At 44.9% G+C, this 20422-nt stretch overlaps 1 protein-coding gene across 1 annotated transcript; it reads right to left on the minus strand.

Annotated features, from left to right (window-relative positions):
* Positions 1-3249: 3249 nt before the first annotated feature.
* LOC146801359 (cystatin-A1-like) lies at positions 3250-19306 on the minus strand. Its single transcript, XM_085621018.1, has 3 exons — positions 18693-19306; positions 13141-13242; positions 3250-3525 (listed from the first exon to the last, which is right to left on the minus strand). Exons 1-3 carry the CDS (start codon positions 18759-18761, stop codon positions 3397-3399), a joined length of 300 nt encoding a protein of 99 aa, XP_085477144.1. The 5' UTR covers positions 18762-19306; the 3' UTR covers positions 3250-3396.
* Positions 19307-20422: the final 1116 nt, after the last annotated feature.

Below are 20422 nucleotides of genomic sequence, written 5' to 3' on the forward strand. Positions count from 1 at the left end.
AGTAAAGCACATGAAATAGAACAGGAACTAAGGGCCATATGTATCAAGGCGAATTGCGATCGCAAACGCTGAAATTCGCAGAATTTCAGCATTTGCAATCGCAATTTGGACTAGTGCTATGCATGAAAGCACACCTGTCTCGCAAATTAAGGAATCACACAATTTGCGATTCCTTATTTTGTGAATGCATTTAAGGAATCGCAAATTGCTATTCCTTAAATGTAATGTATGAAGCACCCAAGTTGTGCGAATATGGCATAAGGAATCGCAAATTACCACCAACTACAGGTTGGTGGTAGTTTGCGATTTCTTTCGAAAATGCAAATTTTTGCATTTTTCAAAGTGGCATGTGGCGCACACACAAGCCCTTAGGGCATGTATGTGCGCCACATGTGCACCCATGCTCATTTCAGGGGTGCAACAGGGTGTCCTTGTGACACCCTGGCACAGTTGAAATTGCATTCTCAATTTGCGATTCTCAAATTGGGAATCGCAAATTGAGAATGTCTACCCATTCATTCCTATAGGCCGCTAGGAATGAATGGGGAGGTATTCCTTAATTGCGAATCTCAACTCCCTCAACCATGTGATGAATAGGAAAGGGTGGAATCTATACCTGTGAATAACGTCCTACTCATGCATGGATACAGCCTGCAACGCTCGAAACCATGACGCGGCAGCATCACTGGCCTACAGTGGATATCACCAAAGACTCCCGTGGCACCGAAGGGCTTACGAATGGTAGCCATGCATGGTGGGTCACATTGCAGAAAGTTGATTTACTTCCTGGCTTCTGACTCCTTTTTCAGAGCGAGGCAGGGCAGGCAACCTGGGATAGGCAGTCCAGCCTTAAATAAATGATTAAGGACATGGGTACTCGCAAATATTTTCCCATAAGCCACAAAGTTTGGTCTGTCATATGACAGGGGGCCGCATTGATGCCAGCAGGGTGGAGGCCGGAAGTTGGGGGGATTTGGCAATAAGGTGAACAGGGGAGGCAAAGCATATACATCTAGTGCCTGAATTGCACAATTTGAAACCAAAAACGAGGGATTAATCACAGCTTATCCACTTAACTAAATTGTGTGAGCCAAGGCAATTGCTTTATTTCACTTTCCCTCCTTTTTCATTATCACATATGAGGACCTCAAAATACATTACTTCAGGGTGTGTGCTGTACAAAATCTTCAGTCTTTGATTTAGTAAACCATAATGTTGTTCATGTATATTATAAACCCCAGCCACCCAAAGAGTGCACATAACAACTGGCTTCCCTCTTGGTTCACTATTAGCATTGTTGTCAGGGTGTGAGGGATGAGAAGGAAAGTTTATAAATTCATGTTTGAAAATTATCACTTTTTATAAAAAATGGTGCAGAGTTTATGGCACACGGTAATTACAGGGTGTGCTGAAGTTCTTCCCTCTGGATACATTTCAGCAGGTCAAACCTCAAACCTAACAAAATTTGCTGCGGAGGGTGAATATCCCGTAAACGCCAGTGCATGCATGATGTTTCACAATTTGTCAAAAAGAAGAAAATATTCAACTGTATAAACATTAAAGTAACTAACATTGCACTTTTGCAGAAAACACATTTGTCTAAACTAAAGTCTGACAAACCCCCAAGGGATTGAATAGGTTCTGTGATTGGTAGAAGCCGCACCCAAAAGTCCACAAAAACCCACACGACAACATCTAGCATCACAAAGACATACATGAGGTGTGACAATCCTCATTAGGAAAGCATTGCTGCATACAACATTCAAGGCATGGACCAATCCTGATGGAAGATATGTATTTACTAAAGTGAAGATGCTGGATACTGAACTAACCTTGGGATGATACTGCACCTAAATCGAACTTCCTATTCCTGTTATCTTGATTACAGGTAGAGTTTTAGGTAGGGTTTTTCTACGCAATGTCATGGTAGATCACAACTTAGTTAATATATGATGTTGGACTCACGCGAAAGAGAAGAAATGCAGGTTTCTCAAGTGCTCATGGAGCTTGTTCACAGATCAAATAATTTCTGACTATAAATCCCCATATTCTTGATGTTTATTTTTGGAAGATTCTCAAAGGTTACATCTTGGATCACCTCATGATTCCTCTAGGTCTGGATGTTAGCCTTGTGCCACCACCATTGAAGTGTGAAAGAGGAATGATTGTAAACAAGAAACCCTGCTCAACAAAGATCACACCTCAGGACAAATTGAGGCAAGAAGGAGAACTCAGTGTCCTCAGCTCATATTTTATGGGCCAAATTTGAGAGTCAAATTTTATGGGTCTGTTGATGCAAGACTCAGCTCTAGCATGGAAGACCGTAAAGATGAACATTCCCATATGGAGAAACCAATTAAAGAATTAGCAACAGCTACAGTGAGACACCTCACTTCTAATACTTGCGGTTTAGAAAATGAGAATTTCACTTTCAACTATGTACATCCGAGTGAAGGGATTAACAAGGAAGCTGGTTGCATTTGTGACTTGCAAGTTAGAGAGAAGGAAGCACTGGTAGCCACAGAAGCATCCATGATGGGCAGGGAAAAATCTGCATACATTGAATGGACATCTCAAAAGTCTTTTCCGCCTTCTATAAAGAGCTTTACTGACCTGCTCATGGTGATGATGAAGTGGGAGGCAATGTGGTGGATGCAACATTTTTGTGGGTTGAAATTGTTGACCATAATGAAGTAATGTACAAGCCATTGAAGGCCTATAGGAATCCTCACTGGGGTATTTGCCTATGTTTTCTGCATCGCTTAGCTTGGTCATTTATGGGGTTGGCGAAGACCTAATCGCCACCTCCTGGATCTGTTGATACACTGACAAGCAGGAAGGAGACTTGTCGACTGCTGAATGTAGATTGTTCATGGTAACACTGCTGTTTTAGGTGCACTCTATTCCAGTTAACTGGTCTTTCTTGATACCTGAACCCACATTACCTCACTCTTCTATGCTCCAGTGTCCCACTCCCCTCATATTTCCCCCTCCCATCTTACGGCAGGTTGAATTAGACTAAGGAGATGTCAGATGTTAGCAACCTGTGGAAAGTTTGGTTAATGGCTATCTGTTGCCATGCAGTGGTGTCTCTTGGAATAATAACCATGAATACATCTGCCTGTACATCCTTTACATGAAAATATTTACCAAAGAAATGTCATCAAAAGGGATATTGGAAATTTCCAAACGTAGAGCTAAATCAAAATAACCGGAAACTTCACACATAACAAACACACGAGTTCAGAGTCTTTGTAGGTGCATTTCTTTATTTCCTGTTCAAGGTGCAAGCATTAGATCAACAAACATATCCCTTTGTCTTCAGATCCAGAGATGTGCGCATCTCTGTGTGTCGAGAATCATCTCATGTCAGGCGGGCAGAGCGGAGGCAGTGGTTCAGAAGGGCACAAGGGGGTCATCCTTGGACTTATGCTGCTGGCAGCCTTCTAGTTTGGGTGGCTGGTTGTGCACAGGTAGGGGTACAAACACCTTAATATGGATGTATTCATCTCCACCACAATGCATCTGCAAGATTAAGAGAAATGGTAAAAGGGTTACTTAGTGTCTATCTGTGAACTTTGAAGACATCTGGGGGCATATGTACAAGCCCCTATCGCCACTGGAGTGTCACTTTTTTTGACGCTCCGGTGGTATAGCGCCATTTTCCATATTTACAAGGTGGAGCTAAGCCACTTAGCATGGCTTAACGCGACCTTGTAAATATAGGCCTTTCCACCTCTGACCTCGGTGGCAAAGGGGTGTGCAATGGGTGTTGTGGGCGTTCCACCACAACACCCATTGCTTTTTGATTCTGCCCCAGATTTACAAGGCTAAGGCAGCGCCAAAAACTAACACCATGGAATACCAGGCATTAGAATGGCGATACATGGAGAAATTATTAATTTCGCCTCTTTTTTTTGCTCTTTCCATGTGTGCTGTAGAAGAGGAACTCGCCATCATTGATCGTTTATATGCACATAAACAATCACCCTTGCAACATGGCTGCAGTGTGCCAGCCCTGGCGCAAAAGGCGCTAGGCAGCTTTTTTTGTGCAAGAGGAAACACAGGGGTGCACCGTATTCTTGTGAATATAGCGCATCCCTGCATTTTAAAAATGGGAGAGCGCGGCACTGCCAAATATGGCGCAGCTCTGCGCGCTGACATGTTTTTCGTACATATGCTGCCTGGTCTTCTCGTTACAATATCAAAGACTTTCTGTTGTCATGTGAACTGCTAGGAATTAAACAATAGGGAGTGGACAAGGGCACAGGCAGATTTTACTCTCAGGACCTATAACCCAGCCATTGAACACAGTTGAAAAGCATTCCCACCCCTCACTATAACTAATATTTTACACGGTTTGAGGCATGTACAAGGGGGTCTGAGATTGGACTGGTCGCCTCTACCCCACTGAGCCTTGCCAAGAATCAAAACCAGTTTCTGCAGAATATCGTGCAGTAGAGACAAGCACACAAATAACCTAATGGTTTTATATATCCATATTGACCAAGATGTATGACCAGACACCACCAAAGGTCCTTACAAAAGTTTTTTCAGGCAAAACGGCTAAAATATGTCGAGCCAATCAGATGGTGGGACAATAACAGCCAGTATCCATTGCCGGCTCCGGCGGCAGCTCAGCTCAGCACCATGTGACTCTGGGAAACAGCTCACTTAATTTCTACGACGGCCCCCAGCGCCTTGAGACCCATAAGGGTGAGTAGTTTGCGCTTTACAAATACGGATTTACTAATAATAGCCTGTGGAAATCGTTTTTAACCGAACCAACATAACCTATAATAAAACTTCTTCGGAATTAGGTATATCTTACACTGTTTCATGTTTATTTTCTGACACTGGAAGTAAACTACTTCCATTGGGATAGTGAGATCCCACCACCTGGTGGTTGTAGCCCACCATGACTGACAGCAGCCAAGGAGTGGGAAAGCCATATGATGAAGCATTGCACATATTGTGGGTGAGGGGCTTACATTTCCAACTACATCACTCCACCCAGATATCTCTTTTTATTTAATAAAGCTAACAGACCGGGTCATTTCAAACACGGTTTCTAATCTTAAAAACCATACTTCTGTAAAACGTCACTCGAGCGCGTCACAAAGGTATCCCAACAATGCATTTTGAGACTTCTATGGTGTTTCTAATGACAGATTTTACAAGTAGTCAACATTAAGGGAAAGTGCGGAAGGATAATCTGAAGATGTAGTTGTGGAAAAGGGAATCTAGACATACATTTGAGGACTGGACATGCATTTGAGGATAAACCAATGCAATGTAAGGCAGAGTGAGGATGAACCTCTTCAACAGCCCATCTTGATTAGCATCGGCACATGATAGCTGTGACCAAGACTATGAGACGGTGGAAGGGGCATGGTCAACTGCTGGAAAATATGGCCGCACACTAACGCGGCTCTGGCTCCTGTCTTCCGATCCCCCGCTAAACCGGCATCTATCCGTGGGCCTGATGGCAAGTAGACACCCCCGGGGGAAGCTGTATTGGTGAGAGAGCGAGGCCGCCAGGAAAGAATCGCCTGCGGGGTCGAGTGGGGCCCGCTGAGGCTTGCAGCCTGTGCTGTCACGTTTGCCTCCGGCCGGAGGAGAGGCTTCGTCCCCAACCTGAGATCGGGTGTATGCGGCGAGCGGCGGCCGAGGCGGGCTCTCTCTTCCTAGCAGTCCAGTGGGCGAGTGGTGAAGACCTCTTTGTCGGAGCGTGCAATGGAGCGGAGTGCCGCTCTTGGTTGGCTCCAGTCTGCCAGTGATTCTGCTCGCCGGTGAGGGTGGAAGAGAGAGGACAGGGTGGAGGAGAGAGGACAGAGTGGAGTAGAGACCCAAGAAGACCAACACAGGGCGAGGATCGGCGGGCCTTCAAGGAAACATAGAACTAGTGGCTGACAGTGGAGGTGGGGCAGGCCACGATGGGAGACTCTGGTGGAGCAACGTGAATGCAGCTGCTAACCATGTCGGGTGAGAGCCAGGCACTGCACACTTCTGGATACCATCTCCAACTACCTGGGCATTAAAACAAAATGAAAGCACAGAGACACAGAGCTGGCGCCCAACCGCAGTAACTGTTGTCCTGAGAGATTAACGTGCTGGGGACAAATACAGTGTTAGTGAGAGTCTGGAAGGGGAAAACCTATAGGCCGAGTGGGGGTATGTCCCTGGGCAGGCAGCAGTGATTACCACAAGGCTCCACGCCAAAGATAATGACATTGCTCCAACCCTACAGAGGCACCAGGGCCATGTCGAGTGGTAAGGGAAGACGTGGCTCACATCAGCCAATATTGGACAAGTTCTCCTGACAAAAGAACCAGAAAAGGGCAAGCACCCAATGTGACCCAGCACAGGATACGCAGTAGACACCAGCGGAGCAGGGCACCCCCACCCTGCAGGATATACTAGTGGCTATCACCACCATGCGCACTTCTCTGGAGTCACAAATAGATACGGTATCAACAGAAATCTCCCTGATTTGCGTCGACCTGAGAAAAATGGACACCAGGGTTAAAGAGGTAACTAATGGTCTCATCATGAATGCAAAGACTTTGGAGAAACAAGTTCATGAACTGCAGGCCACCAGTAAAGTTCTGGCAGATCAATTGGACAACTATGAGGACAGGTCCAGACAGGACAATGTCCGAATTTTGGGGGTGCCGGAGAGAGCAGAGGGGCCCGCTGCAGATCTCTTTGTGAAGGAGCTAATCACAAAACACTTGCAGCCCAGAAATCTCTCCAACTACTTTTCCATCAAAATGACACACCGACTACCAGGTGGTGGACCTAAGCCGGGACAGCCTCACAGGCCAGTATTGGCACACATGTTTCATTTTAGGGATACGGATGTTACCCTACAGACTGCTCGCAGTGCACCACTGCTCAAGCATGAAAACAATATCACAACTTTCTTCCCTGACTTTACCATGAAAGTACAGAAGCAGCGATGAAGTTTCCTCGAAGTCAAAAAAGCCCTCAGAGAGAAAGCATTGAAATATGAGATGCTGTTCCCTGCGAAACTGAGGGTTGAGGTGGAGGGTAAAACGGGGTCTTTCACAGAGCCAAAAGCAGTCTGGGAATGGCTGGAAGGATGGAAGAGATGGGGATCCGGACCATCCTGACAGGCACAGGCGGCAGATGGTGAAATCTCAGAAATGGATCAACCCCGGGCTGGAAAAGAGGAATCCCATCAATAAAGACCCGCCATTAGGCACATAGGGGCATATTATCAAGAAACGGCGTTAAAATTATCGCCGCTTTAGCAGTAGAAAACTGCTGCTAAAGCGGCGATAATGGACTTGATAATATGCCTTTGAGAATTCCAATAGAAGCCCATGTTCTGGTGTCAACATGGGCTTGTATTGGAATTCTCTGCGGCATATTATCAAGCCCATCATCGCCGCTTTAGCGGCAGTTTTCTGCCGCTAAAGCGGCAATAATTTTAACGATGTGCTTGATAATATGCCCCATAGTTCACAACCCCATTACACTGACAGCCAAGCAGCTAACTAAAGTTAATAACACAGAGTAAACTGGAACTTCCTGTAGTAGTAGAGAATAATCGAGTGGAACAATGGACTGAACCTTGTATCAGTCAGGGTTGAAAGATAGCGAATGGAGGGGTGGTTTTCTGGCGAGGTGCCTCCACAGCAAAAATGGCCAAGTATATGGAACGACTACACCCCTGCAAATTGAATGTATCATGTGAAAGGGGATGGGAGAGTGGGACAAACAGGTTCACATCTCCCCCCAAACACAGAAGGGAGGGTGACGGGCACTCTGCAATGTCGCAGTGGCGGGCAGTTCAAGAATGGCATGCAGGGAGGCAGGGACGGGGGTGTTATCAGGTTACAGAGTTTAGATTTAGTTCATGTTACACTCTTCAAGGAAATCAGCAGGCAGCTCACGTTCTTGTACAGACCAAATCACACTTCTTAACGTCGAAAATATCACAGTTTATAGACCATGACAATCAGTGAATTTACAACATAGCTAAACAAGGTGGATGCTCCCCACAAGCTAGTCCCACTACCTGAGATAGAAAATCCACCAGGGATAGACGCAACCACTAGGAGGAGGGGGGAGCAGAGACATAATTCAAACTGCTCTCCTCGAACATCAATGGGCTAGGAGACAAACTCAAGAGGGGGATAGTGCCCTAGTACATTAAACGGCAGGCACCGGATATCGTCTTGTTGCAGGAAACTCACCTTGTAGGGAACACTTGTAAGGCACTTGATAGGTGGTTGTAAATTAATTGCACACTCAGGCTTTACCACAGGGTCTAGGGTGACAGCGATACTCATGCGAAAAAGCTTTCCCTTTATAGTGGCACACTCTCATACAGATGCACACGGCCGCTTTGCGGTATTATCTGGCATGTGGAAGGGTGGATGTGTTAATATTATGTCAGTCTACGTACCCTCGGTGCTACAGAGTGTGGCCCTACCAGACGTGAGCAAGATGATACTGGACCTTCCTGAGAGGGAATTACTAATCAGAGGACACTTAAATATGACACTGCGCGACCAAATAGATAGATTCCCGCCTAGGAACACCCCACGCACTAAAACCACTATGGCTGATTTCTTGGCTGCCCTGGGTCTGGTGGATGTATGGCGTGAGGCCCACCCCTAAATATGACAATATGCATTCTAATCGGGGTCACACAACAGTCGGTCCTGCATTCATCATATTTTGACGCTGGCAGACAAGAAGCTCCATTTCACAGAAGTTAGACATCTGGCTAGGGGTATTTCGGATCACTCCCCTCTATGGGCTAGATATGCATTGGGAATCACTTCAACTCATAGAAAACTCTTGATCAACCCTTGGTTCCTCAAAATACTGCACATAAAAACTAACCTCATGAAATCCACCAATGACTATTTCAGCGAGAATGTGGGGTCAGTCCAATCGCTCTAAATTATCTGGAAAGCTCACACGACGTTACTGAAGGAACAGGCTCTCTCTCTCTCGGTGGGACATAAGAAAGAGAAGGGCAAAAAACTTAAGGAATTGGAGCAAGACATTTTAGCCAGGGAACAGGCAGCTATACATACGCAAGACGAGGCAGCCGGTCACATACTGGAGCTGAAGCGTCAGGAATATAGGGATTTGACAACAGAGGCAGCTAGGGAAAAACACCGGGTGAACCAACATAGAATGTGTGAAAATGGAGACCGTGCAGGTAAACTACTTGCTTGGCTGAACAGACGGGAGCGAGCGGATCGCTGGATAATGACGATACGTGGAGAGGATGGGGTATTGCTGAGAGACCCGCAGGCCATAACAGAGGCTTTTGCAGACTACTTCAAACAACTCTACTCACCTATGGCCTCGGCCACGATAGAGGAGTCTAGGGAATTATTAGCGGACATGCTGGTCCAGACTCTATAATCGGAGGATCAACAATCACTCGAGGCAGATCTCACGATAGAGAAAATAACGTCAGCCATACACAGTATACAATCAGGAAAGGCAATGGTGCCGAATGGCCGCCCAATAGAGCTCCTCAAATTGACTGCTACCAAGGTGGCACCTCACCTGCTCAATATGTATCTCAAGAGCAAACACGTGGGTGCATTGCCAAGAGATCAACGAGTGGCCTCCATAGTAGTAATCCTTAAGAAAGGAAAAGCGGCAGAAGACCATACCTCCTATCACCCTATATCTCTGCTTAATGTAGAGATTTAAGTTCTGGCTAAACTATTAGCGACGTGACTACTTCTGATCGTGACCAAATTAGTACACCAGTACCAGTCCGGATTTATGCCGGGTCACAATACAGCTCTCAACCTACTGCGACTGAAGGGGTGCTCGGAAGGAAAGATACTATTCAGGAGGACATGACAAATATATTATTAGACGCTCGCATGGCCTTCAACACCGTTGAATGGCCATATATGTTCGCTGTCCTGGAGTGCATGGGTTTGGGGAAAACGTTTATCGAGTGGATCCAACTGTTATATGCAGAGCCACTCGCACAAGTAGTGGTGAACGGACATACATCAAAAACGTTCGCCTCAAACTGAGGGACACAACAGGGTTGCCCATTGTCACCAATTATATTGGCACTGATCCTCGAACCCTTGGCGAGTGGGATCCGAGGGGAACCTTTGATCCAGGGGTTACAATGGAAAGACAGCCGGGTGGGAAGATAAAATTTCGCTCTACGCAGATGACATTTTGTTATATGTAGCGTCGCCTAAGGTCCTCCATTAATAGGGTTCTCCAGATCTGTTCCAGTTTTGGTAAATATTCAGGATATACCATCAACTGGGCCAAATCGGTAATCTCTCTCCTCCATGGTCCAGCCCCAGTCCTGCCAGCTGAATGTGAAGAAACAATAGCGACGGAGGGATTCCGGTACTTAGGGAAATTCACCACAACTAGCCCTGAATTCTCCTATGAACATAATCTCTAGGGTACACTAAACCGGCTGCAAGGAGACGTGCAACACTGGAGATCGCTGCTGCTGTCCCTACTGGGGCACCCGGCACTGTTTAAAATGATGGCGCTGCCTCGTTTCTTGAATACCTTGCAAAACACGCCATCCAGGGTCCCCGAGGCAAATTTCTAATCGAAAGGAGGGGAAGTCAGAACCCTACTCTGGGACGGGAAGCCACCCGGCATTGCAACCCACAAGCTGGTTAGGGGATGGTACGATGGGATTGCTTTGACTAATATCCAAGCATATTACTAGGCAGCACAACTGTTGATTATTAATAGGTGGATACATTACACACAGGAGGAACCGGCCTGCTGCATGGATAAGTGGGTGATGGGTACTAGGGGATACAGGGAAGCCCTGTATACGAATCCGAACAGGCAGCAGTTTACCGGCCCAACAGCCCAAATGGTCACAAAGAAACTGGGCTGGAATAACAAAGTGTCACTAAATACGCGCTTGTGGCAGGCAGAGCAATTAATCAAACTAGGCCACTATCAGGGATTCGATAAATGGTATACGATCGGAATATAAAAAGTGGGGGACCTTTGGATAGGGGGGGAAATATTATCATTTGCCAACCTACAGAAAGAATATGAATTGTCGGATGGGGAAGCTTTCAGATAATTTCAAATACAGCATGCTCTGATGGCAGTGCTTCGAGCTGATGAGGAAATGCCGGAGGCCTTGCCACTCGAGGATAGACTACTGACAGTGTGTGGAGCATAGGGCGATTTCACTTACCTACCAGAAGGTAATTAATAACTCACCTGACTCACTGAAGCCCCTTCGTGAGCGCTGGCAGGCGGATTTGGGGAATCTAGAGGAGGAGGACTGGTGCGACGCGCTAGCCTCCCCGCGTGAAGTAGTCATATTATCGCGGCTGAGGCTAATATAAATAAAAATACTTCATAGATCATACATTTCAAGTACTTCTCTGGTTAAGATGGGAAGGAGAGTAGAGGCAGAGTGCAGAAAAATGTGTGGGGGGTTGGCACCTTTTATCATACACTCTGGGAATGCCCAGCTGTCAGGGTGTACTGGGACACAATAATTGCAAGCATGAGAAATATCAGTGGTATAACCCTACAAGTATCCCCCAAATTATGCATTTATAATTGCAAAACGAAACATCGCCTGGATATGGGGTGTGTTAGAGACTCCAATCCTGGTGGAGTGGGAACGGGACCTGGACTGGTGCATGACATCAGAAAAAGGAGTCTATAAAAGCAGGGGGTGCCTCCAAAAGTGGGACCGGGTATGGGGAAAATGGAACGCCTACAGGGACAATATTTGTGGCTCCCCCTCCATCCCGGGAACTAGATCCCGGGGGGTAGGAAATATCACAGATGTGAGCGACGAAGAAATGTGAAGGGTGGTGGTGATTTGAATATGATGGGTGGGGAAAGCGACTTGCAATTTATTCATCTGATTGGAGCTGTGATGATTTTTTATGCTTGCTGTTTAACTGTAAAACTTCAATAAAAAAAGAGTTTAAAAAAAAAAAAGACTATGAGACGACGTCCAGGCATATTTTACTTGATCTTTGGCTCTGAGGATCCTGACACTATGCTCAAGTATTTATTGATATGCCTGGGCACATCAAATGCCTGATGCTGGGACAGAGAACTTTCCATAAGCAATTCCTTAAATATCTGATGGATAGATACAGTCACTATCACCCAAACAGATCACTCAATTTCTTTAATTTGCTCTCTCTTAAAATGTCTAAGATTCTGTGGAATAAGCTACCATAGTCTCTTTGAGCCCTTCCTTCTGAGCTTTTTTTTTTAAAGACCCTTGAAAACCCGGCTGCTTAAAACCACTTAAATACCAACTTTAGATTGTGCCCTACATACATAGCGCTGGGGAGACCTTGCAGGACAGCTGTACACATTTTTCTCCATTCATTCAATATTACCAATGGTTGAGATAAGATACTGTGTCTTACAGGAGCTTTGTATCTGATCCTTTCAAAACAGCAAAAGCTTCTTCAATGTCTAAGAAGTGAAGTACAATAAATACATGTGGCCCAGACAGCATACACCGGTTTAGAGATGAAATCCCACCACCAATTTGACTGGGCTCGTGGAATGGTAAGAGCTTTGCGGATTGGTGGTTACATTTCTTTTACTTGTATATGCTCATTTCAATGTACAATTTCTAGAAAAATTTTGGAAATAAATCATAAAATATCTCAACATTGAGTAACATTTCTGATTTGACTTATCAAGGTACAACAAGTTGACATGTACTTTTAGTTGAACGACATAGAACAGAAATTTAAACTGTTGAGTGTCTCTTGAATGAATGAATGAATGAAGGAACGGGCATTTATAAAGCACACGGCTACTCAACAGAGTTCATTATGGACACAGTTACATTTTAAGCAGAATAAGAGACACACATCCATGGCTGATGCATCAGACAGGGGGTCTAATCTTGGACCGCGTGATCCATGCCAGAGTTTCAGGCAATCCACATGGGATAAATTTTCACACGGCAAATCGAAATGGAAATCTTCACATAGTGGTTATCCTGAAATCTGGGGTGGATCTCACCCTCTGGGAATTTATGTTTGATGCTCCTGTATGCTGCACCCCAGGGTACGGTCAAATCAAAACAATTTCACCATCCAATGGCTTTGTCGGTGAAGTTCTTTTCTCAGATTTTACCTTCACAAAATAATTTGTTCCTGCCACAACTTGACTGATGAAGCTGACGGCTTTAAATACACTGTAGTTTGCCCCTGTCTCCTTTTGTACTGCAAGCTTTACCTTTGGGAGGAAAAAGAAAAAAGAAATCCAGGTCTCATCTCAATATGCCAACAAATGATTCCATCTCAATATTTCCAGAAAGTCACAAATCACTCATGATTACAGAAAGTTGGTCCATGGGAAGCAGTGAAGAGGCCAATCATTGATTCATTTGTAGTGCAAGTCGCTCATGGACAGAAACACCAGTTTAGGGGCTTCACGCCCTGAGTATGAGTCGGTATGCTGAACTGTGTGATCATTACCTCCAGGTGGAGTATTTACCTCATGTGAAGATTACCACACCCCAGTAATTTCCCCCTAATAGATTTCACTGGCAAAAACCTGACAAGATTTATCTGGGGATAATACTTGTAAAAGAAGCACAGTGTGCAGAATTTGATATTGTAAATACTGTTTTCCCATGTTATGCCTCATTCCATCCTAAACAATTTGCAATAGGAAGCTTTACCACAGCCGGTAAACACAGCTGCCTTAGGCAGCAAGAATTAACCCTACTCACAATCAGGTGAGCAGAGAGCATCACCCTCTAATCCACGAGGGACCTGGGGGCGTGATACCCTAAAGTCCTAGACGGAGAGGGTGCTGTGTCACAAACATGGAGGATATCCCGTCTGCAGTATTACAAGTGAATTACACACAGACCACTGGCATTATGCAGCTGTGCCACATGTGGATTTTCAGCTATTGTTGCATAATCCATCATCTGCTGCATAATCTGCAGATTAAAAAAATAAAAAATATTTCCAGTTTAAGCAGATCAAAAGTTACAAAATGACGTGTTGCTGAAACGTGGAAGGCCCTTCGCAAAGGGTGATGGGTCCGCTTTCTGTTGCTTATTGCTGTATTTGGGTGGTAAACGAGGTGAAAACTTGGCCAGGCAGTGTTAATATGTGTAAAATGAAGAAATAATCAAGTAACACGGACACAAAATGTGCTGCATTGAGCTGCATAATCAGCTTTTTAGCGCAATAAAACGTTGGCAACCCTGCCACATAATTTAGTCCTCCCTTGCCGCATAGTTCCAGTGGCCCTTTTTATAGCTATAGCACAGGTAATACAACATACAAGATATCTGTTACCAAACTCTAAAATGATCCTCAGCATTTATATAATGTGGTACTTTACTAATTCTGAGAGGGAAGAAATCCACAGAAACAACCAATGTTCTAATCAAAATGTCAAAAACATGATAAAAAGGGCCAATATTTTTAGCCATCTAAGAAAGGTTCATTCAATAGAAATCAAAAGCAAAAAGGTGGTTCGGAGTGCAAACATCCCTTTGACTAATGTGCACTTGTGTTAAGAAGTAAAAATAGAAATAAAATAATCAAAAATATAACAATGGAAAGAAAAGCTACACTTCTTTCAATAGTTTAGTTCTAACAAGTCCTAAACATCTGGAATAGAAATGTGTTGATAGCATTTTGATACTTACTGGCACATGCATCAAAAGAAAAAACGGTCGCAAACAGGCAGATTCTCAGAATCTGCCCGTTTGCGACCGGTATTTTTGCATTTGGGATGCATCATCCCAAATGCAAAAATCGCAATTTAAGGAATCTCTAAATTGTGATTATTTAAATTGCGATTGCATTTAAGGAATCGCAAATTGAGATTCCTTAAACGCAATGCATTAAAGTAAAAAAATTAGCGATTTCGCTAATAGGGGGCGCAAATTACCATGAAGTTGAACTTCATGGTAATTTGCAAACACTTTGAAAGTCCCATTTTACACACACACATGTCCTTGGGTGCAAGATGTACTCATATGCAGATTTCAGGGGTGCAACAGGGTGTCCTTTTGACACCCTGGTACCCTTGAAATTGCATTCTCAATTTCCGATTCTCTAATTGAGAATCGCGAATTGAGAATGTCTTCCCATTCTGGGGAGGTATTCATTGCAAGTCGCAATTAAGGAATGTTTAGAAATCGCTATTTTTAAAGCGATTTCTACATGCATAGGCTTTTGCGACTCCTTAATTGCGATTCCATAGAAATCTCAATTAAGAAATCGCAAAAACCAACATTGATGCATGTGCCTGTTGGAGCGGTAATTGGCAAAGCGATAAATATTATAAATACTGTTTGGATTACCGTACACGAGAGGCCTCCTTTTGACGTGTACGTTGATTGTTTTGAGTATTTCTTACCTCTTGGAATGATCAAACTGGTACATTGAATAAGTAGGACTTTGGGGTTCATTAAGAGTTTGGAGGGAACTGAAAATCCTCAGGTTGCAGAATAAAACCCTAAATGAGGATTAGAATCCACCGACATAACTCATTCCACAATACTATCCCTGTGGTGGTGGAAATTCAGTCGGTGGATTTGACTCCGCATTGACAGACATGTCACCTTCTGGCTTCTTCATCTGTGACTGTTGAATCGTGCAGGCGTGAAGGTGGGTAGAAATGAGTGGCGGGTAGAGAGTAGGGCTCCCACTGCCTTGCACCTACTCCCTTTCACTCCCTCTATTTCCTCCAGACATATAAATATTATCCTTATGTTATATCAGCAGTAAGGCAGAGGGGGGTGCAGACTTGGCTTGGAGACCCTCTTCCCTTCTTCTAGCCTGACTGTGTCATATTGTAAGTGCAATCCTTCTTTACTGCTACAGAGACCAAAGAGGAGCATGCCTATAACATAACATTATACACAGTATTGGAGCAGACATTTAGAAGCTGCCAAGCTGCACAAGACAGTAGCACAGACCAATAACAAGCTGGTGTGAAATAAGCACCATGAACAATGCATCCCCTGAACCCTCTGGCCCAGTCAGATCCTGGATCTCAGTGTGGTGACTGGGTCACTGGATCAGTGGACCATAGTGGCTTTTAGAGGCTTTCAGTGGTCCAGGAGACATTATTATAGGCACTAACCTGTTATAAACTGCTGTTTTAATTCTTTTTGTGATGCAGATGAGGAGATGTATGTCAGGAACCTCCTGTATTGACACAATCTGGACCCCCCCGGCTCACCACCTGCATGCATTAGGTTTGCATTCAGCCATGTCCAAGTGTTTCTGTGATCTCATAGCTCTTGGCAGTAGTTGCTGTCAGAGATACTTGAAGTCCAAATCGTTTGGCACTGAACGGTCGGGCAGGGCACCTCCTTGGCCATCGAGTACATGCTAGGTTAAGAAATCAATGGACTTGGTGTGCGTAGGCAAGCCTCTATGTTCTTGGAAGTTAAATGACACACAATCAGAGTGGCGTGAGCACTCTTAGGGGCATATCAACAACAACCGGCGATAATTATCGCTCAGTGCACTTAGCGCTAGGATAATTATCGCCGGCTAGCGTGGATTTTTATCGCTGAGATAGCGTGCTATTAGCAACGCTTATCTCAATAGCGATAAAAATCCTCACGCTAAGTGGCTTATGTGAGATTATCGCTGGAAACCCAGCGATAATCTCACGTTAGCTTGTTGATAGGGACAGACAAATTTAGCCATGATATCCTCCTTCCATAGGATATCATGGCTAAGTCAGAAAAATACCAGACGTAAAAAAGCAGCGTTAACCGCGGTTAGCGCTGCTTTTTTTGTCTCTAACAGGGTTAGCGATATTCTTGATAATAGGAGAAATGTCGCTTAGCGACATTTCTCCTATTATTTTACTCTGGAACGCCCCCTTTGCATCTCATTAGAGATGCAAGGGGAAGTGTAGAGTAAAAGGGTGCTAACATGCGAATTTGCATGTTAGCACCCTGTTGTTGATAGGGTGCTAGTTTTATCTCTGCTTTTTTGGCTTTTAAAGCCAAAAACGCAGAGATAAAGCGCTTGTTGATATGCCCCTTTAAACCTCCAAAATAACATTAAATGCATCCTGCCCTGATCTCTCTCCACCACACCTTTTCCACGACCCCTCCCCTATTGCGCCTTCCCTTTCTCCCCACGCTGCACTTGCACACTCCATGATCATTCTGACCGTACCTCTTAAGCGCTCAACTTCTCTCTATCACTTTCTGTGTCTCTTTACTTGTAACAGCGCCTAGAAAAAGGTGAAAGGCGCTCTTAAGCGTTGAATAAAAAAAACAAGATATCAGTGAAATTGCCTCGACCAGTCCAATTTTTAACTCTTCTTTTACAACCGGGTCTGTGCCACCTCACAGCTACTACTTCGTTCACTCCCCGCCCTACCCCGGACACCTGATCTGCCCATTACCACCTTCACCCTCCTTCTCTTGCGATCTGTGTCAAAGTCTACCACCTTCCAATGCACCCTCTGTATCGTGCCCCTGCACTCACGACTCTCCCTTCCAACACCCTCCCTTCTTCCTGACATGTGGCGCCACACCTGCTCCCATCACCTCTGACCTTTCTTCGCCTGAACCACTAGAGCAGAAATGATCGGCCTCAAGGCCTTACACCATCACTCCCCTAGGAAACGCCACAGCTTCAAAAATGGCTTAAACAAGCATCGGTATGTTTCTTCTTGGCAGCCGTCCATGGTCCCAGTAACATTTCAGTAGAATGAGTCCCGGTTGCTAGAAACAAAAGGCCAGTAGGGCGTACCGGCAAGCACCGGCACAAATTAACTACTTGGTACGCCGAGGAGCACATCAGCACTTGACACATTCATTCATAGGGAAATGGAGATTGGGATGGAAAATCAGCAGGACATTTAAAACATTTTGAAAATATGTAGACATTTTTCAATATCAATAAAATCTGCATGAAATTTCCAAACTATCTGAAATCTGCATGTAAAACAGAAATCTCGTCAAACAAATTGGGAAAATGTAGCATGGTATCATGGAAAGCCCCCTGCGCTGTTTACAAATGTGTAGATCTTTCATTCTGCAATAAAAAAAATGGCTATGGGAAACCCCATCTTTAATGAAATAAATGACACATTTTGGAACTTCACTTATAACTTGAGAACTGTTTGACCAATCTGTGCAAGCTTTCACTAACCAGCCACAAATGTGCACATGCAAGGTATGGATTTCAATTGCTGCTTTTCCCGAATTTTCTGCAGATTTTACATACATGCATGAACACACACACACCGATATCACTGAATGAAAAATAAAACTCCTCTGCACAGTAAGCGAGCTCAAACCCCCTTTGTGAAAATAGGAGCCATGCCATCATTTGTGAAGGGGCATCCAATATTCTCATGCTGCTGGTGTTTTCTCGATTCTTTATTGGAGAAGAAATAAAAATAGCAAACGGACAATTGCTCATTTGTCCACAAGTGTAACTTTACAGAACATGGATTATGAATTTCTAATCCCAATTTAACTGTTCTAAGGATCTTTTTTCCTGGCTGCAGAAGGATTTGCCAAAGATTCACTGAAATGAATGAAAATCCCAGCCCTCAGGATGTCTACTTCTGCAGAGCTTGCACAGCACAGTTCATGTGTAACTCTGAAAAATCAATAAAATTGGTTTATAAATGTTGTTTTAAGAAAGATCACGTTGGTGCAACTCCTGGCATCTTACCTCGTCACAGTACCTTTGGACTTCCGGGGTGGCCGGTTGCGGATTAGTGAACCCTCCAGGGGTCGTCATGACTGATCTTCTCGTGGGTAGGCGGTGTCCTGGGATGCAGAGCAGAGAGTGAGGAGGAACTCAGAGTCCAACAGGTGCAGGAGTGTAGATGGCTCCAGCTTTTATAATATCTGCACCCTCCTGCTGGAGAGGGGAGGAGAAGGAGGCGGGCACAGGATCCGTGCCACCTTAAATTACAACATACGCTAGAGCAAGCTCACCATGAAGGAGAACATGTGAGGCACCTCTGGATGAACTTGTCAAGGCGTGGAGTATGAGCTCATGGTTGGAGATGGGAACGCCTCCCAACGCCTTTGGGTAGATCACGCGCCCTCCAAATCTCTGCAGAGGGGATCCGCCAATGGGTGAATGGAATCGAGTGCAAGGTGCCAGATCAACTCTGGGTCATGGGCTGGTCCGTCCCGCCCCTAGGGTGGACTTGTTGGGGTAGACCTTTAAAGTCGCCAATCCACACCCGACAATCTCTAGATTTTACAGCCAAGCTCTCACGCACTCTGTGTTTTCTGGCCTCACCCTTTCCATCGCACAAAGCCTCAGTGTGATGCAACACCAGTAGGGTGTGCCAGCTGGAATGAATTTTCAAAGTAGAGGCGTCCTTTTGCAATCCTTCGCTTCCAGCACTTAGTTTCGTAATGTCTTAGCTATCACTTCTAGCAGTGCAGGCAAATTTAAAGAAACAGATTGGATTTTTGTCGTATATATGTCAGTTTAAAGGAAAGCACTAAACACATGGTAAACAGGTACATTGTTATATGACAACCAACGCATACACAATTTCCATCCCTAGCTCCCAATTATAACAGAACAGTTAGTTAGGTCATAGAAGTTGTCAATAGATGTCCCCACTTAATGATAGAAATAATCATGACAGATCTGCAGTGAATCATATCAGAGGGAAAGGGTCCAAAGAACAGATTGGAATAAAGTCATTAGGATCCAGGGTATATGTGGCATAATGCTAAACCGTAGGTCTAAGGCCGATATGCAAAACTGTGTCGAAGGATGTCGCCCTTCACAGCGGAGATGGCCAGGCCATGGAGTACCCTTCAGCAATCAAAGCCAAGCCTGCAGACCCCTCAGTAACAAGTCCACGAGAGCGCATGGCGTGTTATAAGCAGGAGGAGTGTCAGCCCGAAACCAAGGAGAAGTTGGAAGTCTGGAAATTGGGCTATGATGCTCTTTCACGAATAAGAGAACCCCATATGTCGCACAATGCCTGTTCCTGATTGTTGAACCGATAGATCCCATGTCCATGTGCAGCAGTGAGTGCCACACTCTCCAGCCGGTCTCCCTGAGTCCGCACATTGGGCGTAGACCACTGACGGAGTATGGATAGTTTGGCTGCCGACAAAATGGAGGCATTCCCGCGGAATATGTGCGAGGTAAGAATCGGCAATCCTAGAGTATCATGCAGGATCGCCAGCAGAGGTTGGTGGGAAGAGTTGTAGCCAAGAGTGTCTTTTATGAGGCAATAAACTCCATCCAATGACATTGAGCACGGGGCTGGACCAGAGAATGTGTAGTATGTCGCTGTCTGGGCCGTGACATTGCTAACAATCCGACGTGGTAGTCAACCGAGGCCTGTGTAATTAAGCCGGTGACCAGTGGCACTCTTGTAAAACCTCAAAGTAGCAGAACTTAATTCGAGCTTCTCTCATACC

Source organism: Triturus cristatus, chromosome 8 (genome assembly GCF_964204655.1).
Source record: "Triturus cristatus chromosome 8, aTriCri1.1, whole genome shotgun sequence".
NCBI lineage: Eukaryota > Metazoa > Chordata > Amphibia > Caudata > Salamandridae > Triturus > Triturus cristatus.